Source organism: Colletotrichum spaethianum, assembly GCF_022836535.1.
Source record: "Colletotrichum spaethianum MAFF 239500 DNA, contig64, whole genome shotgun sequence".
Classification (NCBI taxonomy): domain Eukaryota; kingdom Fungi; phylum Ascomycota; class Sordariomycetes; order Glomerellales; family Glomerellaceae; genus Colletotrichum; species Colletotrichum spaethianum.
Genome location: NW_026054834.1, coordinates 54,240 through 81,271, shown reverse-complemented (window position 1 = coordinate 81,271; position 27,032 = coordinate 54,240). Strand labels below are relative to the sequence as shown.

Sequence of the window (27,032 nt, the reverse complement as noted above, 5' to 3'; positions counted from 1 at the left end):
AGGAGTAGCAAAGTGAAGCGACAATGAGGCTCGGGGAGAAAAGGGGGAAGACGCGAAAGTGTCGCTGTTGATGAAGCCGAAACCCAAGCCCGAGTACATCAGTGGTCAGTGGTCGGTAGCCCGCCCCACGGAGTATCTGCACCGGGCGGCGGGAAAGGTCGTAGTTCGACAAGAGGGGCGTCACAAAATCTCTGTCCCGTCCATGTCTGTTTCTGTCCGGTGCTGCAAGAAACAGAGGCAGATAAGGTGGATGATATCGCAGGTACCATGTACCGGCGCAAGGGCGACGGGATGGATGCCGGGCTGCCATGAGCAGGAAGAGGGGCCAACGGCGGCCGTCATTACCTCATATCCCTCGAGAACCTTAGCTGCATTTCATCGTGGGGGGCGCGGTGCAATCCAGGACGCAAGGACTGGAAGGCACGGATGCGCGTGGAGTTCGTACTCGTAAGTGTAAAACGTGTCTGACTTCCTTCCGTGCAGATATTTTATATTCTATTTTATTTTAATTTCTCGCTACCTCCGTCCCCTCTTTCTGGAATTGGAGTGGTGCCTTCCCTGGAGGGAGGCAGGAAGGAAGGAAGAAAGAACGAAAGAAAAGGAAGCTGCCCTTGCCTTGGACGTAGGTACAGTCGCGGTCGCGGTCGCAGCCGCAGTCGCACCTTCTCACGATGCCATGGATGTTTCTGGTCGCATTCTGGGAAGGAGGGACGGGAAGGTGGCACGGGGACCACGGACGGCTACTATAGTAAGGTGTGGTACTGCCATGCCAGGACGAGGAAAGGTAGGGCCCAGAGCCCAGACTGTGGGCAGCGGCCAGCCAGCCAGCTAGACGCAGACAGACAAACAGGCACGGCAGGCACGCCGGGCAGGAAGACGCGGCGCTAACACAGTGTCAGCTGTGGACGGCGGCGGTTGTCACTGGTCGTTTGCTGCCGCACTGGCAGTCTGGCACCGGGCTAAAAAGAACGCCAACTCCGCAGTAGGGCCAGATGGGAAGAGGGAAGCAGCCTGTCTGGCCGTGCCCACCGGCTGCCATGGCCATCTGGCACCCTTCTTTCACCGATCGTGGAAGGCGATGGATCATGGAACCATCCGCCGTCGCCGTCCCGTGCGTTGCTAGGAAACACGCACAAAATCCACAAAATATCCCTCGACATCTGCACCCAAGCTGGTGCAGCCATGACTAGCCTGCCCAGCCAGACTGGCCAGAGACTGTGCGATCGCATCACAACGGACATGTCTGCACTGTCCAGCCTAACCGCAACGCACCCACGACCATCCAATGGGCGGAGAGGGTTCCCCAAGTAACAGGGGCGGGAGAATACTCACGATGGGCTATGATTCCAGGAAAAAGCGATGGCACCTCGACAGTGTGATACCTGGGCCCATCAGACGAACTCACGGCAGAGCAGGATGGTTCGTATTGTCCTTAGTTTGGGTGTCATCGGGTAGGTTTGTATGCGTTGCTGATTCTCTTGCCGGAAACATTGAGAGAGGGTTAGAGGGAACACCGTATCAGAATCAACCTTTCGGTGCCATCTTGCGAGTGTTTCCAACCAACATCGGAGTCAGCGGGCTGAATCGATTCGCAAGCAGTGAGGGGGTTTTGCAGTTTGACTTGCAGCAAACTGGAACCAAACTTTGATGCCCTGTCTGTTGCACAGTTGTCTTCACACTGTGCATTTCGGCCAATCAGATGCCGCCCAATAGGAGCAACAAGAAAGTCCTAACTATGTGTGTGCGCGTGCCTGCAGCAGCACCTGAGTTGTGTTGTGCAGAAAGTGGGAGAGGAAGGTGCACGACACTCCCCAGATGCAGGAGCTGCAGCCAATAAGAGTGGCCAAAATGCCGAACTTCTCCACGTTGGCTTCGGTACTCTCGCGCGCACCAATCCCAATGCATTCGAACCGGCAGGAGCGAGACAGCATTTGGGTCGGGCCTTGGCATTGGCCATGAACCTCGATATGTCCATTCGGCCTTCCATTGGGAGGAGTCTCGACACATCTTGCCGACTGCGCGCCATCTTTGTCCGTCTGTCGGCCTATCTGTTTCTCTGTCCGCACTCGACTCAGTCAACATCGTCACCCAGCTGCCCTTGGATTGCGTTGCCCGTCTCCAACCAGTTAAGCTCCCAACGACAATCGGCCTGCTTTCGCACGTGGCATTGCATGTTCCAACGTCATGGTGGAGTCTGCTTCTCCATCGTCTTCTCTACCTGTGCGTACAGGTACCTACGTCGCTACCCTCACAACAGCACGGCGGGACAGGTCAAACTGCGCCGTATCCGATATTGGAGACCTCGCCTAACTACATCGAATCACATTATGGCGCACCAACTGCCCTGGTTGGCCTCTCCTGCTTATGGAGACACCCAGCGCAATCGCAATCGCAATCGTAGCTCCTGCAGCAGGAAGAGGCGTGCGCACCCAAACCCAAGGCATTCGTTGCCCTGTGTCGAGATACGAAAGCGCCACATACAGGCGACATGAGGCTGCCGCTGAGACAGGCCAGACATGGACAAGCCTTGCGAGAAGCAGTTTGAAGCAGTCAACATGCCTTGAAATGTCACCTTCTCGAGCCCTTCACAGATGTCCGCCAAACGCCGCTCTCTTCTCTCGCCGCATTGCCCCTGCATTGTGCATAACCCCTTCTTAGAGGAGGGGCCTGGCCTTGCCATCTATGTCGCGATAAAGGCGCCCAAGATTCAAGGACGCTTGCTGCACAAATACTCCGCATCTCTCGCGTCGTTCCGTTTCACCAAAAGTGAGAGCACCATCGGCACGACCGCTTTGACGGGTCGATTTCCTGCTTGTTGCATCCATCCATTTGGCGATCCAGCACCTCGGACGTGGGATCCAATTCGCGTGGCACATTGCCCGGGGTCTTTGTCCCCCGTCACCATCATCGTCCACCATCAACTATCTCCCATCATTTCCCATCCCTCGATATGCTAGTACAGGTTACCAATAGGCCGTTTTGTTTGTTCGAGGCGCATCTATTCCATACACCAGGAACTTGAGTGGGAACATTTGTATCAATGCCTTTTAGCCAGGCCGTTTCGGTACATATTTCGACTCACAAAACTTGTCGAGTCGGCGGCCTCGACGTAACGCAAACATGCGCGTTCGTCCGCACCATCTGCAGCTGCAAATGCATCTCCTTGTAAGCTGCAGATCCAGCTCTGAGTGCACTACAATATTGAATGGCACACAGGCAGGGCACCAACAAGCAGCTGGCTGCTGCCATGCCGCCTTCAAAAGCAATTCCAGACACCCAAAGGAAACCGCAATACGAGTTGCTCATAGGTGCTGCCGCCACTCGAGTCTTCATCGACAGCAACCAGGTGCCTCCTCGCAAAGGAACCTCGCACGCCTGCCCTTGACGTCTTCGGGCCGTTACGCTGGACCCAGATCTACACGCCTAGTCCTCGCCGTTCCCCAACATGCCCCTAGCGGCCGTCAACGTCAAGGCAGCGAAGAGCCCGGCTGACGTCTCATTCGTGTCAGTCGTCGAGGAACACCTCAAGCCGGAGCGAGATCGACAAAAGGACACAAGCCCGGCGATGCTTCCACTGCTCCACTGCTTCGAAAGTTCCATGACACGGCTGCCGTCGCCTTGGTAATGTTCTAGGGTTCGCGAACCCCTATTTTCCCCCCTGGGCGCCGCCACGATGCTTGCAAAGCGCAAACAATGGTGGTGCTAGTAGTGCCCGCTACTTTTGATCATCACCTGCCCCCTTTTCGACGCTGGCAACTGGGGCTGTCGTGAAGGCCCAGCGACGCAATTTCCATCTCCCCGCTTGAGTCCAGTGGTTCCAACTTCCGGGTCTGCCGCAATCTTCCGTTGATTCTAGAAGGTCTTCACTCCGATACCTGTGCAATCGCCTGGAGAGTCCAAGATATTCACCCTGGCAACATTCACGATCGAGCCATGATCGAGTCTGGCCTGAGCTTCGGTCGACTTGAACTGTGTGCCACATGGAGTGATGGAACTCTGGGATGCACCGTCGCACAAAACCGCACACGCGCCATCGCGCGGCACTCGTCTTTCACAGAATGTGCCGGACCCTTGCGTCCCATGCTCCGCATCCCCGTCCGACACCCCTGCCGTTCATGAGATGCGAGATGGAGATGGAGCTTAATCTTACCCACCGACCGGTGCGCCGTCGCAGCCAATGTCTCCGGAGCCACCCCGACTCGCCAGTCTACCTTGCGATCTTCCAGGCTCACTAGGTTCGCTCTGCCTCCTTCGATCCTCACATAGAACCACGCGAGAACCCCGGGAACGAGATTCTCAACCCATTCACTGGCTTCCCAATTCAGGTATCCCGGGTCGGCCTCCAAAGTGTTGTGGGCAAACGCACCCCTCAAAATGGCCGGGGCGCACCCAAGGACGTTGCATCGAAGCAACAGTTCACTGCTTCATCATATGGGTGTTCAGGGTCACCAGTTCGTTCAACACCGACATTGAAGTTCATCCGGTACCATCTATTGGCCAACCCGGCAGCAAAAAGTACACAAGCCTACCACAACAACCCCCTTGGCTCTGCCCAATGGCGGTTAGGGGCTAATAGATTGTGGCTTTGCCGCCCATGAACCGGATTGTACAAAGCCATTCCCCGATGGCTGCCTTAGACCACGCCTTGTGGGCACATGGTTGCAATCATCTGCGAAATATGCGCCATCATCGCCACACAGCAATTTACAGCGACACATCCAGTGGACAGCGTCTGTACTGTACAGCAGGCATCCTCATCCCAGTTTTACACGAGACCATACAACTCAGACATGCAGGACGCGTTTTCGCCTAATTGCCCTCGGGAGCCCCCAGAAGTTTTGACAATATTAGTCCAGCGTCGTACTTCGGTACTCGCTGGCTCAGCTTGTTCAACATTCCACGAGGAATGACTTGACCGTAAACAGCAACAGCGGGCTTGTCACCCATGCACAAACATCTTGATGCCCTGTTGTTAGGCAGGTACCCCACGAGGGCGCCTCTTCAATACAGGACTTCGTGCAAGTGCCCTGTGTCTCGGCCATGGCTCCCTCACCGTCGCCAACCCCAGCCACAATTGCTGGCGCGCTCGTAATATGACCCTGGATCATCTTTTATTAGATGTTGAACTGCCGCCGAGTGATGGCCCTGGTTAACGGACGAGGTTCTCTCATGTTCCAAACGGCTTCCTCGAGCGGAGCTCCGAAGGGAAAGTGTGGCTTTCTCGATACCCATTCCACAAAATCCCATGGCCATCGCGAAATCATGTCAAACTAATGCGGCGCGCGAAGGGGCGTCTTTACACGGGATGTGCAAAGACGCATTCAATTCGCAGATGTGCTTTGCAGTGTATTGCATCGCAACAATATCGCACCATGCTTTCCGGCTACACGGTGTTGGCGATGCCCATGCTCGGTTCAGATCTGGCAGTCAGAGGAACCCCAGAGCGGCACTGGCTCCATCACGTTACGCCCAGACTTGACCGATCTAGAAGTCTCTGGAAGCAGGCGATGAATTTATGGTCATGTCTTCTAGGTGTTATGCAAGCAAATAAGCTTGGTTCGATGAACCGCAGATCGTCACGAACTTATGCTGACGAGACTCATCCTTATCCCACGTGATCGTTATGACACGCGGATGGGTGCTACATATTCCGCTTATGCACGGCGGGAAGCAAATATCACGCGGATGGGGCATGCCTGGGGTCCATGACCACGGTCCAGTCGAAGCTTCGTGTTCGAATTAGTATTACTTCCTAAGCGCAGTGTTACAGCCAGCACTGTATCTGGAAGCCTCCCATGAACCGAGAGTCGATAACTCTGTTGGCACACTCGCACATCGTTGCAAGCGATGAGCCTGTCAAACCTACTGTGTCGGTCTTTTGGGAAAATGAAGATGAGTCTAGAGGCTCATTACCTTGGCGGCCGATCGGTCATACGATAATCTCTGGTCTCAGCAACGTCCGCTCCTAAATGATTCTGCCTTCTCGGTGCGATGAGGGCAGTTAGCTGAGATTTCCGACAGGGACAAATCTACGGGTGGCCCATCGGCAGCCCAGTGCCGAGGAGTCGGAATCCCCTCCACCCTTGCGGGTCCCTCTGTTCTGCATTTCACGCTATGCTCGTTTGGCTGTTGGCAAGCATAACTTTGACTTGTGCCAGTCGACTGAACCTATGGTCGAGATTTACGACAACCTCCCCACCGATATCGCGGGCCAAAAAGAGCCACCACCCAAGAATCTTACTTTAGCACGGTTCCGCAGCAGAGCTACAAACACCCACGCTACCCGGCTATGTATGGAAATACTCTCCCGATTTGTGCCGTCGAGTCACCGGTGAACCGCCGCGATGTACCCGTAGACACGATCTCCAACGTCTTACAACGCCGCCCATCCTTCGTCGTCAGGCAAGGGTCCTGCCCGGTGACATCGTTGGGTCCGATTTTGAAAAGTCGAAGGGATCCTCAGTCCACTAACAGAAAAGCGACCCGGCGAAGGAGGCGAGGGGCTAAAGATGCCCCTGAGGCCTGACGTCGCCCCGTCCGGTCCAGTCTGACGGACCCTTTAGGCTTCAAGTGGACTCTTGGTTCCTACTTCTCACTCGTCGCAACCCCACCCACTCGCATTTCGCGCTTCGAGAAGCCGGGCTCCCGCGAAATGAGATCGTTGCGGCGTATTTGTGACCGCGAGCTTGCGCGGACGCGTTGAGGGGGAGGCCAAGGGGGTGTGGGAGGGCGTGGGTGGAGAAGGGCGTAGGTTTTGAACCATGTGAGGCTTTCGGAAGAGGCTCCGCGGGGGTTGTTGGCACTATAGGCAAATTTCCAGTCACAGAACATTTGATTTTGATGAGCGTCTCCAAACGTCACGTGGATGGTTGCCTCCTAGGTCCTAGCAAGGTCTCGAAGGGCAGTTTGATCAACCTCAAGAACGAGGCCGAAGGTCCTCGTGACCTCCCGAACCGTCCTGTACGTTACATTTATGCTGCCCGAGCAGCCTCGTCCAGATTGCTCTCGAGGCACCTTGTGAGATTGGAGGCGGGCTAAGAACGAAAGACAAAGTCCCGAATAGCATCTGGCAAGTGAATTTGTTGAGGAAAGGGCGCGGCGTTCGAGTCATGGGTAAATGAGGTATTCTATGTTTGTAAACCTTGAAGCGCGCTGCGTCAGCTCGTAAGCTCGCCATTCGCTACCAAGTACTCCTAGACTCTCCCGCTGCGTTGGGTTTGCTGGGGTCGCCGTGGTAGCAAAGCTTGACGGTGCCGCCTTTTTGGGATAGAGTATGAGCCGTCACATTCGTGTTGGTGCCTTGTGCTGTTGGCGCTAGGCGATGGTCGTATGATGAGATGAAAAGGGGGGGGATGAGGCAGTGTAAATGAGGCATGCGGTTACAACCGTCTTCCGGAGACATCTAGTGGAAGGATTGGCGTTGGCGAGTCTTGAGGGCTGTCGGTTGCCCCCTTCTAAAAGGGGGTTGAAGTTGTGGCCGTGGGACACAAGACCCAGCGTTATGCCGTGGTTACGTATGTAGCCGTCGACTTTGATGAACCCCTTTTCTAGCCCGGATCTTCCGGACGGGATGTTCCTCAACTTAACGTTGTCTATAGGAACGATCCCGAGGTGGCGAATTCGCCGCACTCGCCGGCTCTCAGGGGTTCCATGGCCCCGATCTGCTCGCAGGTTCTGCACCTTGACAGCCAACCAACTCTATCTTGGGTGCCTTGGACTTGGCCATCCCTCGTCAACATGAAAACAACTGGAAAGTTCTACCCCAGCATAGCGTTCTACAGGCTGGACGCGACCGGGAGGTGGAAGAGAGCATGAGACATACCCACGTTGCGAGTGACGTGTAGTTAGAAGGTTCGGACTGTCAAAGAAAACCCTGAGTAGTAATGACAGCGCCGGTTAAAAGTGACCGATGCCGGCTTCTCTGTTCCGTCGGGCGATTATGGAGCGTTCATATAACCATACAGCAGGGTAACCCGGAGAGATGTTGGATCTCGGTTACGTACACTTACACGCCAAGCAAGGATTCCATGGACTGACTACCCATGGAACATGCCATTCACCGAAAGAGATGCGAAGTCGGAGGCTTTCAAGGACTCCAAGCGCCGCTGATAGATATATATAACTGTATTGTTGTGTAGCCGGGCGAAAAGCTTACAAAGATAGAGGGTTTCTATGACTTGGCAAGATGGATTGTAGTTCGAGCCCCATCTCCTGGTTTTGAAGCCGTGCTTGATGTAGCATTGATGACTGGCTTAGGATGGAAATGCACGCGGCCTAATGCAACTGCTAAGATGCTGCTTGTTTCAAGCAAGATATGACATGTAACGTATATGGAGGCTGGCGATTCCGGGGGCTTAAAGCTATATGAGACCAACGGAACCCGAATCCCAATGGATCTATCCTTTTGCGACGATAGAGTAGGATTATCCTTTGCCGGTATATCCTTGAAGTATGTTTCATTTCTAGGTGAGCAGTTGACGCTACCGGTGCATGCCTGGAGCTTGGTCTCGATCGTCAGATGAGAGACGTTTACCAGGTGAAGTACACAAAGAAGGAGGGAGTATGTTGAGATTTGCGTAATTTCAACTAGCGCAGATGTATATGCCATGGCGTGGCTCACAGCACTTGTATGCAAAAGTCCATCCCCCCTTCTGTGGTCGATCCACGGACGAAAAGTTCTCACAACACCTGGTATCTTGACACGCAATCCCGTATGAGAAGCTTGCAGGATGGAAGGGTGAAACAGCAACATCCTTGTATGGTTCAAGCAGGAGAGCTACTATAGCTCGGTTTGGGCGCGCGGCCTCACGAGATATAAAACTAAAATCAGGATAGTAGTTTGAATTCAACAGGGCGCCTTATGGTTTTTTATTCGTATATAACCACTCTGCAACAAGCTACAATTAGGACTGAAACCAACGGATGATATCTCCACAACAGGCATATAACGCTATGATACCAGCCAACGATATGTCTGCGGACAAAATAAGGCTGAGTGACCTGCACGGCTGACGACCATGACGAGTGGTATGACGGCTTACCAGCATTGACTTATCGCAGTCTTGGGCCGAAGGCTCAGCTAGAGGAGCCAGGCCGACCTTCAAGGAGGCCACCGGGGTGATCACTATGGCGGCCGTCAACGGTGGTGACTAAACAGACATCAAAGAACAAATTGGTAACCGTGGGATATCACATCGTCATGGTGCTGGCCGGCTGGAGGAAGGCGTTCACTTCGTGGCGCACCGCCGCTCTAGCTCGAGATGAAACTAAGGATCCCCAAGCACAACCAGCCCAAGCGCAACCAGTGAACAGGCAGTGAGACTGCCTGATGCATTTATTCAGGATTTGTGTCGATTTCTGTTTATATCTGTGCTATACTCTGATTCGCGGCGTTGAGATAGTGCTCTTCGAAGATACTCTCAGAGCAGAGGGGGCGAGCCTATATTACGCATTGGCCAGACTACTTTCGCGTGGCGGTAGTGTGATGGTCTATGTTCGTAAAACTTCTGAGTCCATATTTTCAACTCTGGTAGAGATATAAAAAAAGGTAGGACATAAGGAAGAAAAGTAGTTTGGACTTAAGAAACTTGAACATAACTGGATATATCGTAGTTGTACAGAACGCAAGAGAATGAGGGGAATATAACATAAGCCGATCCAGTATAAGATATCCCTGACTTAACCCTTTTGTGTTGTCAGCCGGGCAGAACTTATCAACATCGTAAAACACCAAGAGCAAGGGCAGAAACGTCAACTGGATGTGCGGGTAGAAGCGAAAGCCACCGCATATGCTGGTGAGGCAAGGAACAGTACATCATGCGCTGACCCGTGAAGCGTGCTTAGAGCACACAGAGGCAGGGTCAACACAGGAATCATTGGTGGGTTGTCGCAAAAATATCCATGCGGCAACTGATATAGTGTGTGATGCCTTCAGCATGAAGACGGAGTCGATCCAATGGAAGTAGTCCGACTAGCACCATGAGTTCAAGGTCGGGTACAGTATTTCAGAGGCTCAATGAGTCAACATTTGATGTTGCATCGATCCACTGCGAATATTTCCAAAAAAAATTTTGAGAGCAACGTAGATTGAAACCCGAGGATAGAGGGTAAAGAGATGTGAAGCGGCCGTGAGTACTGAACGGCTAGAGCAACGAGGTTTCGAACAATGTGGTGTCTGAAACCTTGGCCACCGTAGCTAAGAGAAGAAAGGCTTTAAAAATATAGCAGATCATATGTAATGTCACAATTAAGTCATGATGTTACGCAAGGACCGGATATTTGAGGTGCAAATCCCAACCTCGGGACAACATCTAGTCAGTACTCAAGACCGTCAAGAGCATGATACCTGGCAACACCAGCACTATTGAACCAAGAAAAGCAGCGACGAATACAAGTCACAAGTCAGGGGAAAAGAGGCAAACTTTTCATTCGCGACGTGGTATCTTAGTTCATCGATCTAAGGCAAAGCAAAATCCCGCTACCTTGACTCCAGATGGCCAAATGCAAACGAAACCTTCAAAGGTCTCGATAAAAACCTTTCATCACAATAACGATGTCCTCTACCCAGGGCCGCCCCAGAGTCATCAGCCATGGCCCTTCCTGCGACCAGCCGACTATCTCCGTCTGGAACGGGTGGTTGTCGGCGCAGGCCCGAAGGCATCATCGTCAGAAATCTCATCATCGCTAATCTCAACCGCAGCCTGCGAAGTCGTAGCCTGCGAGAAGTTGAGCTTCGTCTGACGGCCCTTTGGCGCCGCACGCGCGGGTTGAGATCTTCTAGCGCGGGTCGGCGCCGGCGGTTCCTCGAATTCATCGTCCATCACTACGTCCTCTTCCTCGGATTCTTCCTCAAACACTGGCTTCTTGCGGCCTCGAGCAGGGGCCTTCTTTGCTGGCGCCTTCTTCGCCGGTGCTTTCTTCGCCGGGGCCGGCTTTGTAGCTCGGGTGGTGGCCGTCTTCTTGGCGGGTGCTGGACGAGCGGCTGGCACATCCTCCATGTCCATTAGGTCGTCGTCATCATCCTGTGTTTGTGCCCTTCGTGACCTGGCAGGTGCTTGAGACACGGTTTCGGTCTCAACCACACCGGGTTGATCCTCCCAGTGGCCATCCAGATCCGAATCCCACTCATCCGGCTTCGGCTTGACGGTGCGCTTCGTTGTTCTCTTCAGAGCGCCCTTTGAGAATTGCTCCTCAAGCTTGGCTCGATATGCCTCCATGGCGTTGTCGAGATCTTCCTCATCCGAGTCGAGGCTGAGCATCTGCTTCACTTGCCCGGCCAGAGACTCGCTGACAAACTCCTCCATTGCGTGCTTATCGTCTTTGTTGACGAACTGGTTAACGGCATCGCCAAAAGGTGCCGTCGGCAAGATTTTGAGAGACTGGGCCATCAAGAACTCCTGCACAAGGGCCTCGACCTTGACAGTGTCGAGACCCAATGTCTCCTCCAGCATCTCGGGAACGTCAGTGCCGGCATTGCGTCTAGAGGCACCGGCCTTCTTTCGATGGAAGTAGACAACATCATTGGTGTTGGCCACTTTGCCGATGAATCTGTTTGAAAACCGCTGAGGATTCTCGCAGTCGTATTGACCACCCTCGGGAGCGGTGTACTCTACCTTGAGACGAATCAACGGCAATGGGGGCTCCTCCTCGTCGTTGTCCTGAACGGCATACCACTCCTCGTTTGCCTCCTGGATCATCTCCTCGACCACCACCATTAGTCTCTTGGTGAGCTCCTGCCGGTTGTCCTTCTTGGTATGCAAGCCCTTGAAACGCGGGTCTGTCGCCAGCTGAATTTCTCTCGTGATGAAAGGTCGGACAGTCTTCAGAGGCAGTTTCTCGACCTTAAAGTCCTTCCCAGTGACGTTCAGGATGGCAACATGTTTCGGCACCGCCTCGCCCGGCACGAGCGACGTCGCTACCGAGGAACCCGGCTGCATGACATGGAAGCCCGTCTCGGGGTTTTGCTGGGGATCGATCAAGCATTCGTGCTCATGACCCCAGACAACGAGATCCATCCAGTCGGGCAGTACGTTCTCAGGGAGATATGATGTTGCTGTATGGGCGTGGTGGTTTTGATGAACAGTGAGCAGGTTGAACCAATCCGACTGCTGGACGCCCGGCCGAAACCACTTGACCTTATGGTCTCTGAAGGTACGGAACATGCGCTCATCACGGACGTTGCTCAACCCAAACAGCGCAAGCTTTGTCTGTCCCTTTTGCAGCAGCACCGGCTTCGCCTCGATGTTGTCGGCCTCGGCAATACGGCCAAAGTAGTTGACTAAGCCAGCCACTTGGAGCAAGTCCAGAGAGCAGAAGTGGCCCTCGCCGCTGGGGTCGTCGTGGTTTCCGTGAATCGAGAAGACGGGGATGGAGATGTTGATATCAGGGTCTTCGTAATTGACGTGGGGAAACGCACCCTCAAAGACTTCGTTCGCATCGCTGAGGAACTCGAGCTCGCAGGGCTTCATGCCGAGGCAGTTCTTCCGAAGACTGCGCATGACCTGGTACATGGACTTTCGGGAGGGTTTGTTGTCGTGAAAGAGGTCGCCGCCCAACAACACCATGTCGACCTGTGCTTCATGTCAGTCGACGAAGCACTCGGGGGTGAGGACAGTTCCGTACATCTTGACTCTTTGCGAGGTTCAGAATCTCGTCAAATGTCTTCCAACTGTCATCCTTGCGGATTGGGTCTCGCTCTTCGTAGCCGACGTGGTTGTCTGTCGCAACCAGAATGCGGATGGTATCCGCCTCTACACGCACGTGAGGTTAGACGTTGGTCGGTGATGAGTGGCCGAAGGGCATACCTGTAAAGTCGGGCATGATGTCGTGCAGACCAGCAATTGGCCCAGCTTGACGGTGTGTCGAGGACCCGTGGCTTGTCTCGATCGGTAGAGGGGTTGCTGCGACGAGCTGGTTGAGCTGACGGGAGAAAGATTCCGTTGCCGGGCGTGGGGGCGGCAGCTTAAGTGGCCGTCGCGCGGCGCGCCTCTTCAACAGGCAGCGACGCGAAGTTGCGAGCTGCCGCAACTCGCAATCACGTGGTGGGGGAGAAGAAGCGGGTCCGCGTGAAGGAGTGGCTGATGCCTTGGGTTCGGGCCGTTCGTGGCTGTCTCCGGTCCGGGCTTCACCGACTCAGGAACCAGGCACCAGCCACATGCAAGGTGAGCCCGGGCCGAAAAATAAGCTTACCATTAAGGATGTGCGTGCAGCACGCAAGCTTCTTCTCGCACCCTTCACCGCCTTCAAGCCTCCGCCTTCAAGCCTCCGCCTGCTGCCTACCCATGTTTGTTTGTTGCAATTTTGTACTGTCAGTTGCCTGACTTCATACATGCTCTGAGTCCAGAAAGACTCGGTTGCTCATATCCTTCATTGTTCTTGGGACCAACCGACAGGCTTGAAGTCCCGATCATGTCTCCTCTGTCTGCCAGGAGACACGCCGTACCATATAGGCTGCATTTGCTTTCTCTTTGATCGAATATTCGATCACCGTTTGGAAAGGGCGATGCAAATGTTTTCGCATGCGTCCAAGGCAGCGTCGCACCCCTCCCCCTAGTGGGTTCCCCTCCGAAGGTAGAACACTACCCATGACATCAAGCGAACGGTCATGTTTGAGGTCCTCTGCGTTCGCTGCTGTCCTTGACCCTGGCGTCGGACTTGTCGAAGCCATTGAGTAATGGCATACTTGGCTATCATCCAGCTCTCTGCGGGCTCTTAAGTTGTCTTGTCTTGTCTCGTCATGCCATGCCTCGGCCTGATCCAATTGCCGCGTCAGGCTCCGCAACTCTCAAAAGACCCAGTTGTCAGTGCCGTCGGCTAGCAAATGCCAGGCAAAGAAGCCCTGCCGATCGGTCACTCTACTGCTGTCAGTTTCCCAACCCGGCAATGGAGCCCAATAGTCTCTGGTCTTGGCAAAGCCAAGAGCCCTCGCACAAGCCTACACCGATTGTCCCCTCAATCAAATGGCTCCGGAAACAGAAGGTTGTTTTGACCTTGGGTGCTGTCTCTCGAGCGGAGTCTTATTCCGAGATCTTCGGTGGCGGAAAATTGCGGTTTTCCCACCAAGCTGACTCGAGACATGTCCATGGCCGCCGGGCTGAGTGCTTATACCTGTCGAACAGGAGTCGCTAAAGGACCTCGTATGAATGAAAAGTCGCTCATCCCTGAAGGCGGCAATACTGCCGCTTAATCCCAATTAGGGAGGTTCGACTGTATTGCCCTGGTTGGATGATTGGCCGTCTTGGCGGGAGCTTGGCATGCAGGTAGAACGGAGCCTTGAGCATCGCGATGCAACAGCACGCCCCTTAGCGCCGGCTTCCGAAGCTTACTCGTCCTTCCGCACATCTCGTCCTTCCAGATTCATCTCCGGTCGCCGCCCGGTCTCGCTGGACCCAGACCAGCAGGTCTCTTATCGCCGTCCTTCCTCCCTCCTTCAGCTGCCAATCTCCTTCTCCTCGGATCCGTCGCCTTCGCTCTGTTCGGTTCATGCAACGCGACGCTGCCCAAATGCCCGGCGAAGCGGAGCACACCACAGGCGGCAGAAGCATCGCCTTGGATTTTTAGTCCCTACCTTAATTTGCTCTTTGGCATGCCAAGTCATGGCTGACGAATGGACTCACAGCTTCTACCCCTGGAGGCCCCTCGAAGTTGCCCACCAACTCTCAATCAAGCTCATTTGCCTAGATTCGGGTGATGGAGGTTAGCCTCAAAGAGGAAGGCATCCAAGCTTACCCCGACATCGTTGACTCCCGTGCTCCATTGTCCTCGATCTTTGAGGTTGTACCTCCTCGTAATCTCGTTGTTGCCGACAGCCCCAATATCCGCCTTGAACTGATCCGGAAGGTCGCCACTCTCCACCTCTTGGCTCCAGAGTCATGTAGTCAGTCTACAGAAGGAAACTAGAGAGAGAGAGTGAGAGAGACTCAACAGGATGTCCTCGAGTATATATAATTCAGTTGTCTACCATCAAGGTTCTCTCTTCCTTTGCTCGCCATCCCTCTCAGCTCTCAAGCCCCCAGTCTCCCTCGTTCGACTTCGATCCAATCGGTTAGCTCTCCATCATGCAGGCCAAGTTCACTCTCGTTGCGGCCCTTGCCGCCATGGCCTCCGCCGCCGTTACTGGCGAGAGGGGCCGCTTCGGCTGTGGCACTCACGATCCCACCCCTGAGCACATTGCGATCTCCCAGAAGCTCGCCGAGGAGGAGGCTGCCAACGCCACCAGCGGCAACTTCAGACTGGCTGCTGCGGCTACCATCAATGTCCCCACCTACTTCCACGTTGTTGCCTCCTCCCAGACCGTGGCTAACGGCTACATCACCGTGAGCAGACTTGCACCTATCTATGAGTACAAGCCATGCTGACAATCTTAACAGGACAAGATGCTGTCTGACCAGCTGGCAGTCATGAACAAGGACTACGCCCCTCACGGCATCTCCTTCACCCTGGTCCAGACCACCCGCACTATCAACCCCACCTGGGCCCAGGATGGCAATGAGATGGCCATGAAGACTGCCCTCCGCAAGGGCAACTACGGCGCCCTCAACCTGTACTTCCTGCGGGAGGTCGGCGGTGACTTTGGCTACTGCTACTTCCCCACCACCGCTGCCGCCGGTTCCACCGCCTACATCCGCGATGGTTGCACCATCCTCTCCTCCACCGTTCCCGGTGGCAGTGAGACCAACTACAACCTTGGCAAGACCGTCACCCACGAGGTCGGCCACTGGTTCGGTCTCTACCACACCTTCCAGGGTGGTTGCACCGGCAGCGGTGACTCCATCGCCGACACCCCTGCTCAGGCCAGCTTCTCTACCGGATGCCCTACCGGCCGTGACTCTTGCCCCAGCCAGGCCGGCCTTGATCCCATCCACAACTACATGGACTACTCTTATGAGTGAGTAACCCCTGATTTTATCTGAGTTGACGATGGTTACTAACAAGATGGCAGCTCTTGCTACGAGGAGTTCACTCCCAACCAGCAGACTCGCATGTACAGCTTCTGGAACCAGTACCGTGCGCGTGGTTAAGCATTCACGCTCTCACGAGCAGATAGGTTGCATATGCTGATGCCTTGAGTGAGGAGTTGTGGAGCCTGGAGGAAGGTGGATGAATATTTATGACGTCTATGTCTATGACGAGGAGTGACTGGGAGCATGTCTATGAGAGCTGACGAGGACTTCTTGCATATACCTTAACCATTTTGAATACTATGGTAATAGTATTAATCAAATTAAAGCTCTTGGGAAGCAGTTCGACTGTCACCACCGCCATTTGCTTCCTCCTTTGATGTCTTGACGAGTTTCAAGCGTAATGCCGGGAAGCTGACCGCCGCCGCCTTCCCATCTGCGTCCAAGGTATAGACAACCTCGTCGAGGGCAGCGTTGCCATAAGTGAACCAACCTGCGCTTCCCCACGTCCACCCACACTTCTTCCCAACAACTGATGCTCGGCCCGAACTCTCACTCTCGATGTTTGAGAACACTGCGCGGAAGGAGGCCTCACCCTGGTCCTTGAGCCCCATAAACTGCAGATCCGCCCCCTGAAAGCCCAGGTTCTCACCCACGGTCGCGAAGAAGTCGGTACCGTTGTACACAAACTTCATCACCGTCAGACCGAGCCTGCCGGGGACCAGCGCCAACTCGACCGTCGAGTCTGATCCGTCCTCTGCCACGTAGGTGCCAGCCAGATCATCTCCAGCCGCTTCTCGAGCTGCCGCCTCTGCCGCCGGAACCCATTTCTCCAAGAGCAGCTCGCTGAGTATGTTGAAAGTCGAGTCCAGATCCCCATCTCCGCTAAATGAAGTTTTGGACGCCACCATCAGCGTGAAACCGATGTCGTGATCGGGGGAGAGGATGAGATAGGTAAGGTACGCAGCGACGCCGCCGTTCTTGGCGTAGATGTCCACGAGGCGTGTTTGTTCGGAGCCGGGAGTGAAGGGCAGGTCCATACGGAAAATTTCCCAGGGTCTTCCGATGGCGGTGTGGGTGTGTTGGCTGTGGGTTATCGGCCGGAGCCACTCTCGAGTTGTAGACGGCGGGAGAAGGGATGAGGAGAGGATGGAGCGGCCTATGGCGGAGAGGTCGCCTAGGGATGAGTAGATGCCGCCAGTTCTGAGATGGATCAGCATGGATGCCCAAGGCGGGGGTGCGATGTCCTACGGCGTGTAAGTGGCCAGACCCTCTTCAAAGTCATATCCTACGAGGTCCTTCATAGTTGAGGGATCGAGTTCAACGACGTTGGCGTTCGGGTCATCCTTGGGCGGAGACCAAAAAGACCGCGAGAGACCCAAGGGCTCCAGGATGCTAGTTTTAAACCCGTCTTCCATAGACTCCCCTGTGATGTTTTCGTACGCCCAGCCCAGGAGCTGCAAGGCTTCGTTGCTGTACACAGGCGTATGCCAAGTTGCTGTCGCAGGGTCCTGGCTCAGCATCAGACGGATAGCCTCTGCATTCAACCTATTAGACAAATCTCTTTCCTGAACATGACAGCGGGTTCTGAATACCTTCTCTCGTGCAAGCAGGCATGCCGGGTAGACCGCACTTGGCGACATCGGAATCGTTGAGACGAGGCAGGCCGATGCCTTCAACTCCAGGTACGCCGGATAGGTCGACGAATCCATCTAACCAGAATTAGCTGCCGGCTCAGAATTTTCTGAGGATGAGCGAAGCCCAAACTGTTTCGCTGAAGCCCGGCCATATGCCCCGCCAAAGCCCCGAGTGTCACTTCCGACCACTGCACCCGGTGCACCCTGTCTCCCGCCGAAAACTCCGCCAGCTCTGGAACGAACTTGGTGATCGGCTCATGCCAGTATGCAGGACCTAGTTTGACGAGGTAGGTGTACACGGTCAGTAGCTTCGACACGCTGCCAATGCGGTACAGCGTGTCTGCATTCAACACATCGCCGGCGAGAGTGCCATTGAGCTTAGTGCCGCGATGGTGGTGCTCGTAGAGGAACTCGTCCGAGTGCGCCGAGAAAACACCGACTGAGAATGAGGTGGTGGCGGTGTTCAGCTTGCCCAAATCTGTTTCGCCGGTCGCGATGGCATCATCGATAAGCTTCGCAAATGACTTTTTAGCGTCCTTGATCGCGCGGGACCTTTGAAGATCCGCAGGGGGGTAAGCCGGTCCCAGGAGAGGGCAGTTATTGAGTTTTCCTAGCTGGGCACTTGCCAGAGTCGCCAAAGCGATGGATACCGTCAAGAATGTAAACCGCATGACGTCCAAACCGGACTTCATGCAAATAAGGGTCGTGGAGATATGATTGAACGAAGAAACCGAAGGCTGGGCGAACCAAATCTTCAAATGTGATGGGAATTTAAATGCATGGGTGCTGCACAAATTGCTAGTGGCTATGCAGACACGCCGATACCTGCGTCCAAAAGTCCCATTCGGGAGTCCAACGGCTTTGAATCCTTGTGGTTTCGCTATCTTTTTGCACCCAAAGAAGAAGGTCATCTAGAAAGGCCTCCCCAAAATGCGCGATGTAAGATTTTAGAGCATTTAAAGTGGCCATTAAAAACATCAAAGCGCTCACTCCCATTTCATTGTCGCCGTCTATGCAACGTGAAGCCCTCAAAAATGGAATATGATTTCCCTTCACGAAACTTTTCTTTTCTTTTCTTTCACAACCAAACAACGCTATTCTAGGTCAATGTGTGCTTGTATCGTTGTTCTGTTGGCTAAACCCTCCAGTTCAGCAGCGTTACAATAAAGGTATTGCGACACGGTCAACGTCATACTATGTATCCAGTGGTTGGACTTTAACTTGACGTCGTAAATCATGAGAGATAGGATGGCAAAGTCTCACACTGGTTGCTTGCCCCCCAGGCAGCTCTGGATGGTAGTTATGTAAGCTGTGGACCAGGCGACATCTTCATTCCAATATAATGTTGCTCGGATCTAAGCCCGCTCTCTGTGGCAAGACGCCGTTAGGGACCTTTGCGTTGCAATCACAACTGAGCCATAACGTGGGCCAGACTCATATGAGCGTGGAGAGTGTGCTTTTGAATCTATATTTTGAGAAAACCTAAAGGGTTTCACCTCGTGAATTCCTCAGGATCTATGCTTCACCCAGTCACCAGAGTGCAATGCTAGTAAGCCATCATGAAATTAGCACTGCGATCGCTATGAGTGAATGTACTTTCACCCGTAAAGGAGAGAAGAAGAAAAAAACATATCACGTGTTTAGAACGACAGCTACTGTTTCACAGATATTCATGCTATGCTACGCTATGTCTACTGATAGGATTGTCTCCCATAAAAAGTAGGACGCGGATGTAGAATGTTAGTTCGTATGGACTTCATCATCTGACTCAGCAGGGCTGACGACGGTCATGAATGGGGCACCTGACAGGCTCCTTGGGCTTCTCGGGCTCCTCGGCATTCTAACCCAAGTAAGAGGCCTCGACAAGGAAGCCAACGGTAAGCTTCGAGTGACGGAGAACAGCGTTCCACTGAATGCTCTCGTAGGTCTGTATCATAGTTAGCTCTGTACCGCCTTCTCGACATATGGCTTCACGTACGTCTCTGGAGCTGTGAATATTGGGGTTGGATGTGCTGAAAGGCTCCTCGTTGACAAAGGCGGCAGCTATTTCCCATGTCAGCAAAGTGCTTATTATAAACCCAACACTGCTACTTACGGAAACCGTTGGAGCGGGCGCTTGCATGGTCGGAGCAACCGTAACCGCAAGGCGAGCTAGCAGGGGTGGCACCAGTGAATTGAGTGGTGACGAGACGAACGTAGGCAGTGAAGGCGCTGTCGACGTAGTCGGTGTAGACGGTAGCACGGCCGCCGGGGGAGTAGCCAGTCATGTCCTGGTTCAGCATACCCAGGACGCGCTTGCCAGCGGATCGGTAGTTGGAGAATATGGCCTGGGAGCCGAGGAGACCACCCTCCTCACCTGCGTAGAAGTGGAACTCGATCGTGTTCTTAGGTCGAAATCCGGCAGCCACAAGTACGCGAAGAGCCTCAAGAAGGTTAACGGTGCCAGTGGCGTTGTCATCGGCGCCAGGGGCACGGGCAGTGGTGGCGCCAGCGGTGGAATCGAAGTGGGCACCAACGATGACTGAAGAGCATGTTAGGCGCAACCGAACCATGATACGGGCAAGTGGAACGCTTATGCAACTTACTGAGGTTGGAGCTGGTACCGGGGTACTTGACGATGATGGAGGGCTGGTTGAAGGAGTGGGTGAAGCGCGACACCGTGATGGCCGAGTAGCCAGAGGCGATACTAACGGCCTGGTTGTAGAGCCAGGTTGAGGCTTGAGTGCCGGTGGTAGAGCGGTAGTGACGGTTGTTGAAGCTAATTTGTTTGTTAGTGACATGTTTTGACGAGTTCGGTTCCGAAGTGGGACGACTTACTCGGTCAAGGTCTTGAGCCAAGACTGGGGATTCGTGTTGCTGACACGGCTGATGAGGGAGTTGGCTTCGGTGACGTGGGTGAGGGTCGTCGGGTAGGTGATGGTTTGGCGAGAAATGAGCGAAGTGACGTTTTCGGGAGCGGTTGACAAAACGTTAAGGACCTCCTCATCCTGGGAAATTGGTTAGCATTTCCCCCTTCTCGCCAAGAACGATGTTGGGGGTAGTGCCAAGCAAACTTACAGAAATGTCGGTGATGTCAATGAAACCGATGCCCTTGGAAGTGTACTTCTCGAATTTCTCATCCTCGGTGACCCAGGCGCCGGCATCATCTTCGGAGGTCTTGACGAGCCGCAGGCCGGGGTTGAGGTGCACATCGCCAGTAGCGGGCGCGGCAGCAGCGAGGCCGCAGGAAGCCGCGACGACAGCGAGGGTGGTGCTGAAGCGCATGATGTCTGTTGGGTACCTTGGTAGTATTGAATGAAGGTGGCGTTGACAGACGGCTTGAGAGAAAAGCTCGCGAGTGAGGAGGAAGGAAGGAAGAAAGAAAGAAAGAAAGAAAGAAAGAAAGAAGCTGTAAACAAGGTGGAGCGGAGGGTTGGTTTTTATAAACCGACGTCTTGTTACCGCTCCGCTCTTTCCCTTCCAAGGATTCAGTGAATGTGGCAAAGGCGAGTAAACAATACGAACAGACACCAGACGGAAGGAAAGAAGAATCTGACTTGTCAGGTGTGAGCCTCACTTGCGGGGGATCATCTGCAAGTCCGGGCTGGGCCGCAAGTTCTGCAAGAGCTTCCACTGCGCCCGGCTGCCGAAAAAGGCATCTTGATCGACCCCCAGGTTGCAATGATCAGGGAAGCGAAACATAATAGTTAGATTGGCTTATATGAATGGTGGCATTTCATCGGAGCGAAGGGAAGCATGGGGCAGGAGGATCATTGACTTTAAGCTTATCTGGGCCCGCCAAGCCAGCACCTTGATATCAGCTGCCATATCCAGTCTAGACTCGGTTGTTGAGCATTCAGCCGTCAAACGGCAATGCGAGGGGTTGTACTTGATGTGGCTTCGTTTACTTATGCTCGCCATGGAAAACAGTAGTCACGCCATTAAGATATAAGTAAGCATAACCCACCGCCATACCAAAGACCCCGTTTCTATTTAGGAAGCTCCGTGCCCTCTGCTGGACTATGTTGCTTGGCGAAGCGCCCAATCCAGCAGGCCAACTTTGACTTGGCATTGCAACTCGCTTAACCAGTGCATGATTCTCACAACTTCCTAATCAGCTTACATTTGAGTTCTCAAGTATCGTCTAGCACACTCCCATAGATTTAGAGAAAAAAGCAACTGGTGCCAAGCCGTCTTCCGTGTGCGCAGTTGGCCTTCATTACATTTGACAGCAGCACGATTACTTCGAGACAGAATGCATTGCACAATAAATAGCAATTTTAATGGTGCCACCTAGATGTTCATAAACCCATCTTGATTACGATCGGTATGGTAACCACGTCAATGTTGGTGACTAGGGAGCATCATTGGTTCCTTTGTGAGCGCAGTAATGGGGGCAAAAAAACAACCGATATCCAACGTCACAGCGCCAAGACTAGGTAGGAACATTTTTGCCAGGTTTAAGATATAATTGACGGCATATGGGCTTTGAAGTTTCGAGTTCAGTTTATCTAGACCGCGGCCTAGCCATTGGCTGGGATACTACTTCTTTCCAGATGTATTAACCCGTAGTCCAACTACTTTTCTGCAAATCCAGCCCTCGTCCTATCAAGGTTCCTGCATTTCAGCCTAGAAACCCTGCTTCTTGACCTGAGCCGCTGCCGCAGCGATGGTTGCCGCCTTGTTAGGGTCGACAAAGTTGCAGCCGTTCTTTCCGTTCTGGAACTGGGCCGCCTCGGCCGAGCACACACCAACGCCACTCGCATCCGCGCAGCAAGCAGACGAGCAGTCAGCGTTGTCAACGCAGCCTCCAGTGATGAACTGAGAGCCGTCGCCCTTACCGACGTTTCTGGCGCCGGCGTTGTTGGGCGTGATTGCGAAAGCGGTGGCCGCAACTACGGGTTGGAGTCAGATCGTATTACGGACGGGTCAAGATTTAAGAGGTATAAACTTACAAGCGACAGTGGCGAGAAGAGAGATGCGGACCATTTTTGCGAGTGTAAAAGTGAGTATAATTATAGATGGTTGTATAAACTGAGTTGCGACGCCAGGTCGTTGAAGCGAATGTAATTGCACTGAAAATTGGTTGATGGTTGTGTAGGTTGAGAGACTGGAGGATAGGAGAATCTTGAGATGATAACGTCTTGGATACATATACATTTCGACAGAGCGCGCATGTCTGTCACAGTTTCGCAGTTGTGGATAGTCATACCCTGTTCCCCGGTTTGGTTTTCAGCTTCGGCGCCGTGACACTGAACCGCGACATGTGCGCCGAAGAACCTGAAGTCGCTTGAAGGACTGAAACTCGCCTGTCAAAACCCTCGTGACTACCGTCGAATCATTGTGGGAGTCAATCCGCATAGTCTCCGGGACCCATCGGGTTCGCATCATGGCGTGTGTCATCCGAACGGCTAGATCGGTAGGCGTTCAGTTTGATCGTCGTCTGAACCATGTTTGGCATATCACCTAGTAATGCGCACAGGGCCGCTACAGCTCGACTTTGATACAAAATTGACGATCTACCCTCCGAGATCTAAATGGGTTCAAGTTCTGAATGATTTGACTCCTGAACAACAACATTATGTTGCAGTTTCCTGTGTGGATGAGGGAGTTTGTTCAAGTTGAATAGACGACTTTTAGCTCGGCTCATAATGCGATGTGGACTGTTTGAGGTCCGGTTTCATTGTCCTGTAGAATTGGAGCCGAACCCGTCGCACTGCCTTTGCCTTTGCTGACACTCGCCAGCCCGCCGTGTTCATCCAACATCGTCGAGTACTCATGCAGGCTTCTGCCGATTTTCCTCATTATTGGCCAACCACCGCTGCAATGTTCAAATGTTTTGGTGAACAACCTGATGATCAGGTTCCCAAGAGTTTCCAAAGGATGCGAAGTGTCAAGTCGTGAACCTCGATCTCATCCCGTGAAACCAGCTTCTCGTCGACCATGCATTCTATCCACCGTGCAATTTACGCTCATTTGCTGAGAAATACGGTTAGTCATAATCTTGTCTGAGTCTCGTGGTACGGTGCGACCTACTGTCTGGCTCCACCGACCCCTGGTCTGCGACGAGCAAAAAAAGCCATTTACTGAAGAAAATAGCTGCGTCAAATGAACAAAAATTGTATTGCAAACTCCAGAAGAAGGCCTGACAGCTCGCAAGTAGTCAATGCCGAGTTGCACGGGGATATTCAGCGCATGAACTGAATGTAACAAGGCGTAGGCAAGCCGAGGCCCGCGCTTTGGTGGCTTCGCATCCCAGGCTTCACCTCCCGGGCTGCCGAAGCAGATCTGCTGCTGCGCCCTACGGGCAAAGTATAAGCGAACATGAGCCAGCCAAATAAGAGATGTGGCTGTCCAGGAGAGGGATTCTTTCGTGTTTCTAACGAGTGGTGTGTGTTTTACAAGACGGTAACGTACAAGACGGACTCTGGGGCATTGCACTATTGTTTGCGCCATCGATGCAGCGACAGTTCGAATTTGCACTTTCTTCACCTAAAAACTTTGAGTCTGAGGGTCGAGGCAAAGTTGCTTCATAGCCATGAGACGTTGCAGAAGTGCGTGTAGAAGGACAAAATTCCCGAACGGCGAAATGATGGGACCGTCTTCTGAGTGCGGTCGAAACAGAGCAACAATAGCCTCTTAGAAGCGAACCGGCGCTGAACCCTTCGCTCGAACCTGTATCCATATTGACGAGTCGTCGACTTGCCACTCGTCACATCTTACTGGTAGACGTAGATCAAGCTCGTTTCCAAACCAGACTGGTGGTACGTTGAATACCAGACTCTGAAGGCTCAAGAAGCAAAACGCGGAGAGTTTTGGCCGGCGATCTGACTCTTCCCTTTTCCAGACGTGCCAGTCGTTGCCGCAATTGGAGCTCCGTCTATTCTCTTTCATGTACCAGGCGAGCATGCCTTCATATCCGAGTGACTGCCGCACGAGATTCTGGTCTCTTGCCAGCTTATCTTTCGCTATGAATTGTCCCGATATCGTCATTACCTTTGGGAAATGCCTATTTTAGACCGTTATTATAGGTTCATCACCAACGTTCCATCCTACCCTTCGAGGAACGTTGTTCTCATCGTGCCCGAACGTCGGCAGCTGATCGGAAATAAGGAAGGTTTATTAGTGCAGTCCTTAACATAGACAAAAACTCTCTAAGTGATGGCCCTGTTGATGGTCTATGATCACTACAGCCGACTGGATCTAGTATGACGGGGGGGGGGGGGGGACTTGCAGGGGGCGACGGGACTTTTTCTTTTAGGGACGTGATGATTTCTAAGTTCTATGCTGTCTAACAACCATTAGAGGGAAAGCGCTCTTGGTTGATAATCCCTTAATTAGGCCCACAGCTGAGGGTTAATCAATCTCACTCTCGACTACCATAATCCTGCCCTACGGACGACAAGAGTCTTTGCCGTTCTTCGGTGGCGTCCAATGCGGGCTTCTCCTTCTTGACAAACGTGCGGCCCTTGATGGCAACAAACACGGTAAGAGCGACTCCAATAATGGCGCCCGCACCTCCGAGCGTGATATTGACTGGTGTTGGGTCGCCATGTAGAGGACCATGTGTAAGTGCATCAAGACCGGATTGAGAAAAGTTAATTAGGCCGGACACACAGACTATGGTGCCGTAAATGCGCCCAAAGGTTTCGAAACTGAAGACTTTCGTTGCGTAATCACTGGAATTGGTTAATAATAATTAGCACAACCATAAAGTAAGTGATAAATGCATGACTTACGATATAGCCGAATAGTAGAGAGGTCTGAATATGACGAAGAGGACGACCGTGGTGTATCCTGCCCAGCCAAAGGGGAGACAATTGAGAGCCCCAATAGCAACAATCAGGACGGTCAAGACCCCGAACGTTATGGGCACGCTGAGGTTGTTAAGTAGGATGCCAATAAATGGAGTAGATACTAAACCACCGATTGGTAGAGCAACATCGAAGAAGCGGTTGATAGCATCGGCATCGGCCTCAGAGCCCAACATAAACCGGTACTGGGCCCGAATTGTGGCAATAAAGTAGTTCATTCTCAGCATCTGCACAATGGTGAGAAGCAGAATGAGAATGAACCATGGGCTCTGCATTTGCTTATGAGCCGGAACACCATGCAAAACGCCCCACACACCGCTCGCTTCCTGACGCTCTTCATTGACCTTGACGCGCTCTTCACGTTGCCCAGCATCGCCAGCAACCTCCTCAATCTGGTCTAATTTGGCCAACCGGCGATCTGCTCGAGCGTTTCGAATCCTCCGAAGCTCTCTGGCGTCCTCGATTTCCTCGTCCGATTCGTGACAATCGCGCGTCTCGTCTTGAGCTCGTTCGATCTTTTGCTCTAGCTGAGGGGTAGTGTGATAAGAACGAACCGGCATGTACGTAAGCTCAGCGATAAGGATTAGAGCAGGAATGGAAATGTATGCGTAAAAGAACTTTTCAAGTGAAAGGTTTCCGTCTGTCGCTTCGTAGACCATGCGATAGAGGAGGAATACAGCGGCAGACGCATCAAACGCACCCGTAACCAGTGCGATGATAAGCCCGCTGTACTTGGGGAATGCGTTGGCGAGCTGGAAGCTGGACACGAATACAAAGGTACCACCCAGGGCAAGAAAAATGTTGCCGAGGAAGTATCCATCAAAGCTGGTGAAGTTGTGCGAAGCAGCCATCAAGACGCAGCCGATGGCGAGGCAGATGGATGACACGATCCAACAAACCCGCCTGCCGTAGCGATCAAGAACGGAACCAGCCAACAGAGAAGAAACGTTCGTCGTAACGGATGCAACGATGAAGAATAGGTTCAGACGTAGGTCCTGCTCGACGCATGGGATGTACTCGCCATCTTCAAGTGAATTCGGGTCATTGGCATCGCATAGCTCGCTGTATACTCCTTCAGAGATTAGAACAGGCTTGAGAGCGGCGAAACCGAAAACAATGCCCGAAGCGAGCCAACAAGTCACAATTCCGGTTGCTACCTGCACTGTGAGATATTAGCTATACCATGAATAACATTCTTCAATTACAGCTGATCACATACCCCATCGCTTCGCGTTCGAGACCTTGTACGCTGCGATTGGCTTCTCTACGTGGTCTGTCTTTAGGGGGGCGAAACTCAAACGCCGCCATTGTGGATCGTCGTTGTTTATGTCTATCGCTCCCGGCTGAAGTGTGCCACAGACGGCCTCACTATTGTCGTGTCCGACCTGCTTTGCAGGGCGCTCATAATCAAAGCCTTCGGCCTGAGTGACATGCTGAGCGAGCGACATTTGACAGAGGTAAACCAAAAACTGACGTATTATGCGAAGGGGAGAATCGCGACCTGAAAATATGATCCAACAACGGGGAGACACCAAGGTGGTTGGAGGGAGAAAATGATGAGGCTCTATAGGATGGATATGTACATGCATCAGAATCGAAGAGCATCCTCGCGCTTCTATCAGATCATAATCTGGAGACAGCGGCCTGCCGTAGCACACGCATACCGCTGCAACATGCCGTATATGTGACGTAACAGCGAAGGT

General features: G+C 53.1%; 7 protein-coding genes across 7 annotated transcripts; 2 read left to right on the top strand and 5 right to left on the bottom strand.

The window, feature by feature from the left end:
- Nucleotides 1–3,445: 3,445 nt before the first annotated feature.
- On the top strand, nucleotides 3,446–3,625 carry ColSpa_12460 (uncharacterized protein; the record flags this gene model as incomplete). The annotated part of the gene is made up of 1 exon (XM_049278672.1): nucleotides 3,446–3,625. The coding sequence occupies one exon, from the start codon at nucleotides 3,446–3,448 to the stop codon at nucleotides 3,623–3,625; it is 180 nt and encodes a 59-aa protein (XP_049134629.1).
- A 6,988-nt stretch (nucleotides 3,626–10,613) lies between these two features.
- On the bottom strand, nucleotides 10,614–12,819 carry ColSpa_12459 (double-strand break repair protein mus-23; the record flags this gene model as incomplete). The annotated part of the gene is made up of 3 exons (XM_049278671.1): nucleotides 10,614–12,569; nucleotides 12,622–12,749; nucleotides 12,804–12,819. 3 exons carry the CDS (start codon nucleotides 12,817–12,819, stop codon nucleotides 10,614–10,616), a joined length of 2,100 nt encoding a protein of 699 aa, XP_049134628.1.
- A 2,237-nt stretch (nucleotides 12,820–15,056) lies between these two features.
- On the top strand, nucleotides 15,057–16,019 carry ColSpa_12458 (extracellular metalloprotease; the record flags this gene model as incomplete). Its single annotated transcript, XM_049278670.1, has 3 exons — nucleotides 15,057–15,314; nucleotides 15,369–15,886; nucleotides 15,941–16,019. 3 exons carry the CDS (start codon nucleotides 15,057–15,059, stop codon nucleotides 16,017–16,019), a joined length of 855 nt encoding a protein of 284 aa, XP_049134627.1.
- Nucleotides 16,020–16,222: 203 nt separating this feature from the next.
- On the bottom strand, nucleotides 16,223–17,422 carry ColSpa_12457 (beta-lactamase-like protein sdnR; the record flags this gene model as incomplete). The annotated part of the gene is made up of 2 exons (XM_049278669.1): nucleotides 16,223–17,102; nucleotides 17,151–17,422. The coding sequence occupies 2 exons, from the start codon at nucleotides 17,420–17,422 to the stop codon at nucleotides 16,223–16,225; spliced, it is 1,152 nt and encodes a 383-aa protein (XP_049134626.1).
- Nucleotides 17,423–17,574: 152 nt separating this feature from the next.
- ColSpa_12456 (beta-lactamase-like protein sdnR) lies at nucleotides 17,575–18,207 on the bottom strand (the record flags this gene model as incomplete). Its single annotated transcript, XM_049278668.1, has 1 exon — nucleotides 17,575–18,207. One exon carries the CDS (start codon nucleotides 18,205–18,207, stop codon nucleotides 17,575–17,577), a length of 633 nt encoding a protein of 210 aa, XP_049134625.1.
- A 3,937-nt stretch (nucleotides 18,208–22,144) lies between these two features.
- On the bottom strand, nucleotides 22,145–22,504 carry ColSpa_12455 (uncharacterized protein; the record flags this gene model as incomplete). The annotated part of the gene is made up of 2 exons (XM_049278667.1): nucleotides 22,145–22,410; nucleotides 22,471–22,504. 2 exons carry the CDS (start codon nucleotides 22,502–22,504, stop codon nucleotides 22,145–22,147), a joined length of 300 nt encoding a protein of 99 aa, XP_049134624.1.
- A 2,377-nt stretch (nucleotides 22,505–24,881) lies between these two features.
- ColSpa_12454 (protein FMP42) lies at nucleotides 24,882–26,777 on the bottom strand (the record flags this gene model as incomplete). Its single annotated transcript, XM_049278666.1, has 3 exons — nucleotides 24,882–25,194; nucleotides 25,255–26,491; nucleotides 26,549–26,777. 3 exons carry the CDS (start codon nucleotides 26,775–26,777, stop codon nucleotides 24,882–24,884), a joined length of 1,779 nt encoding a protein of 592 aa, XP_049134623.1.
- Between the last annotated feature and the right edge of the window lie 255 nt (nucleotides 26,778–27,032).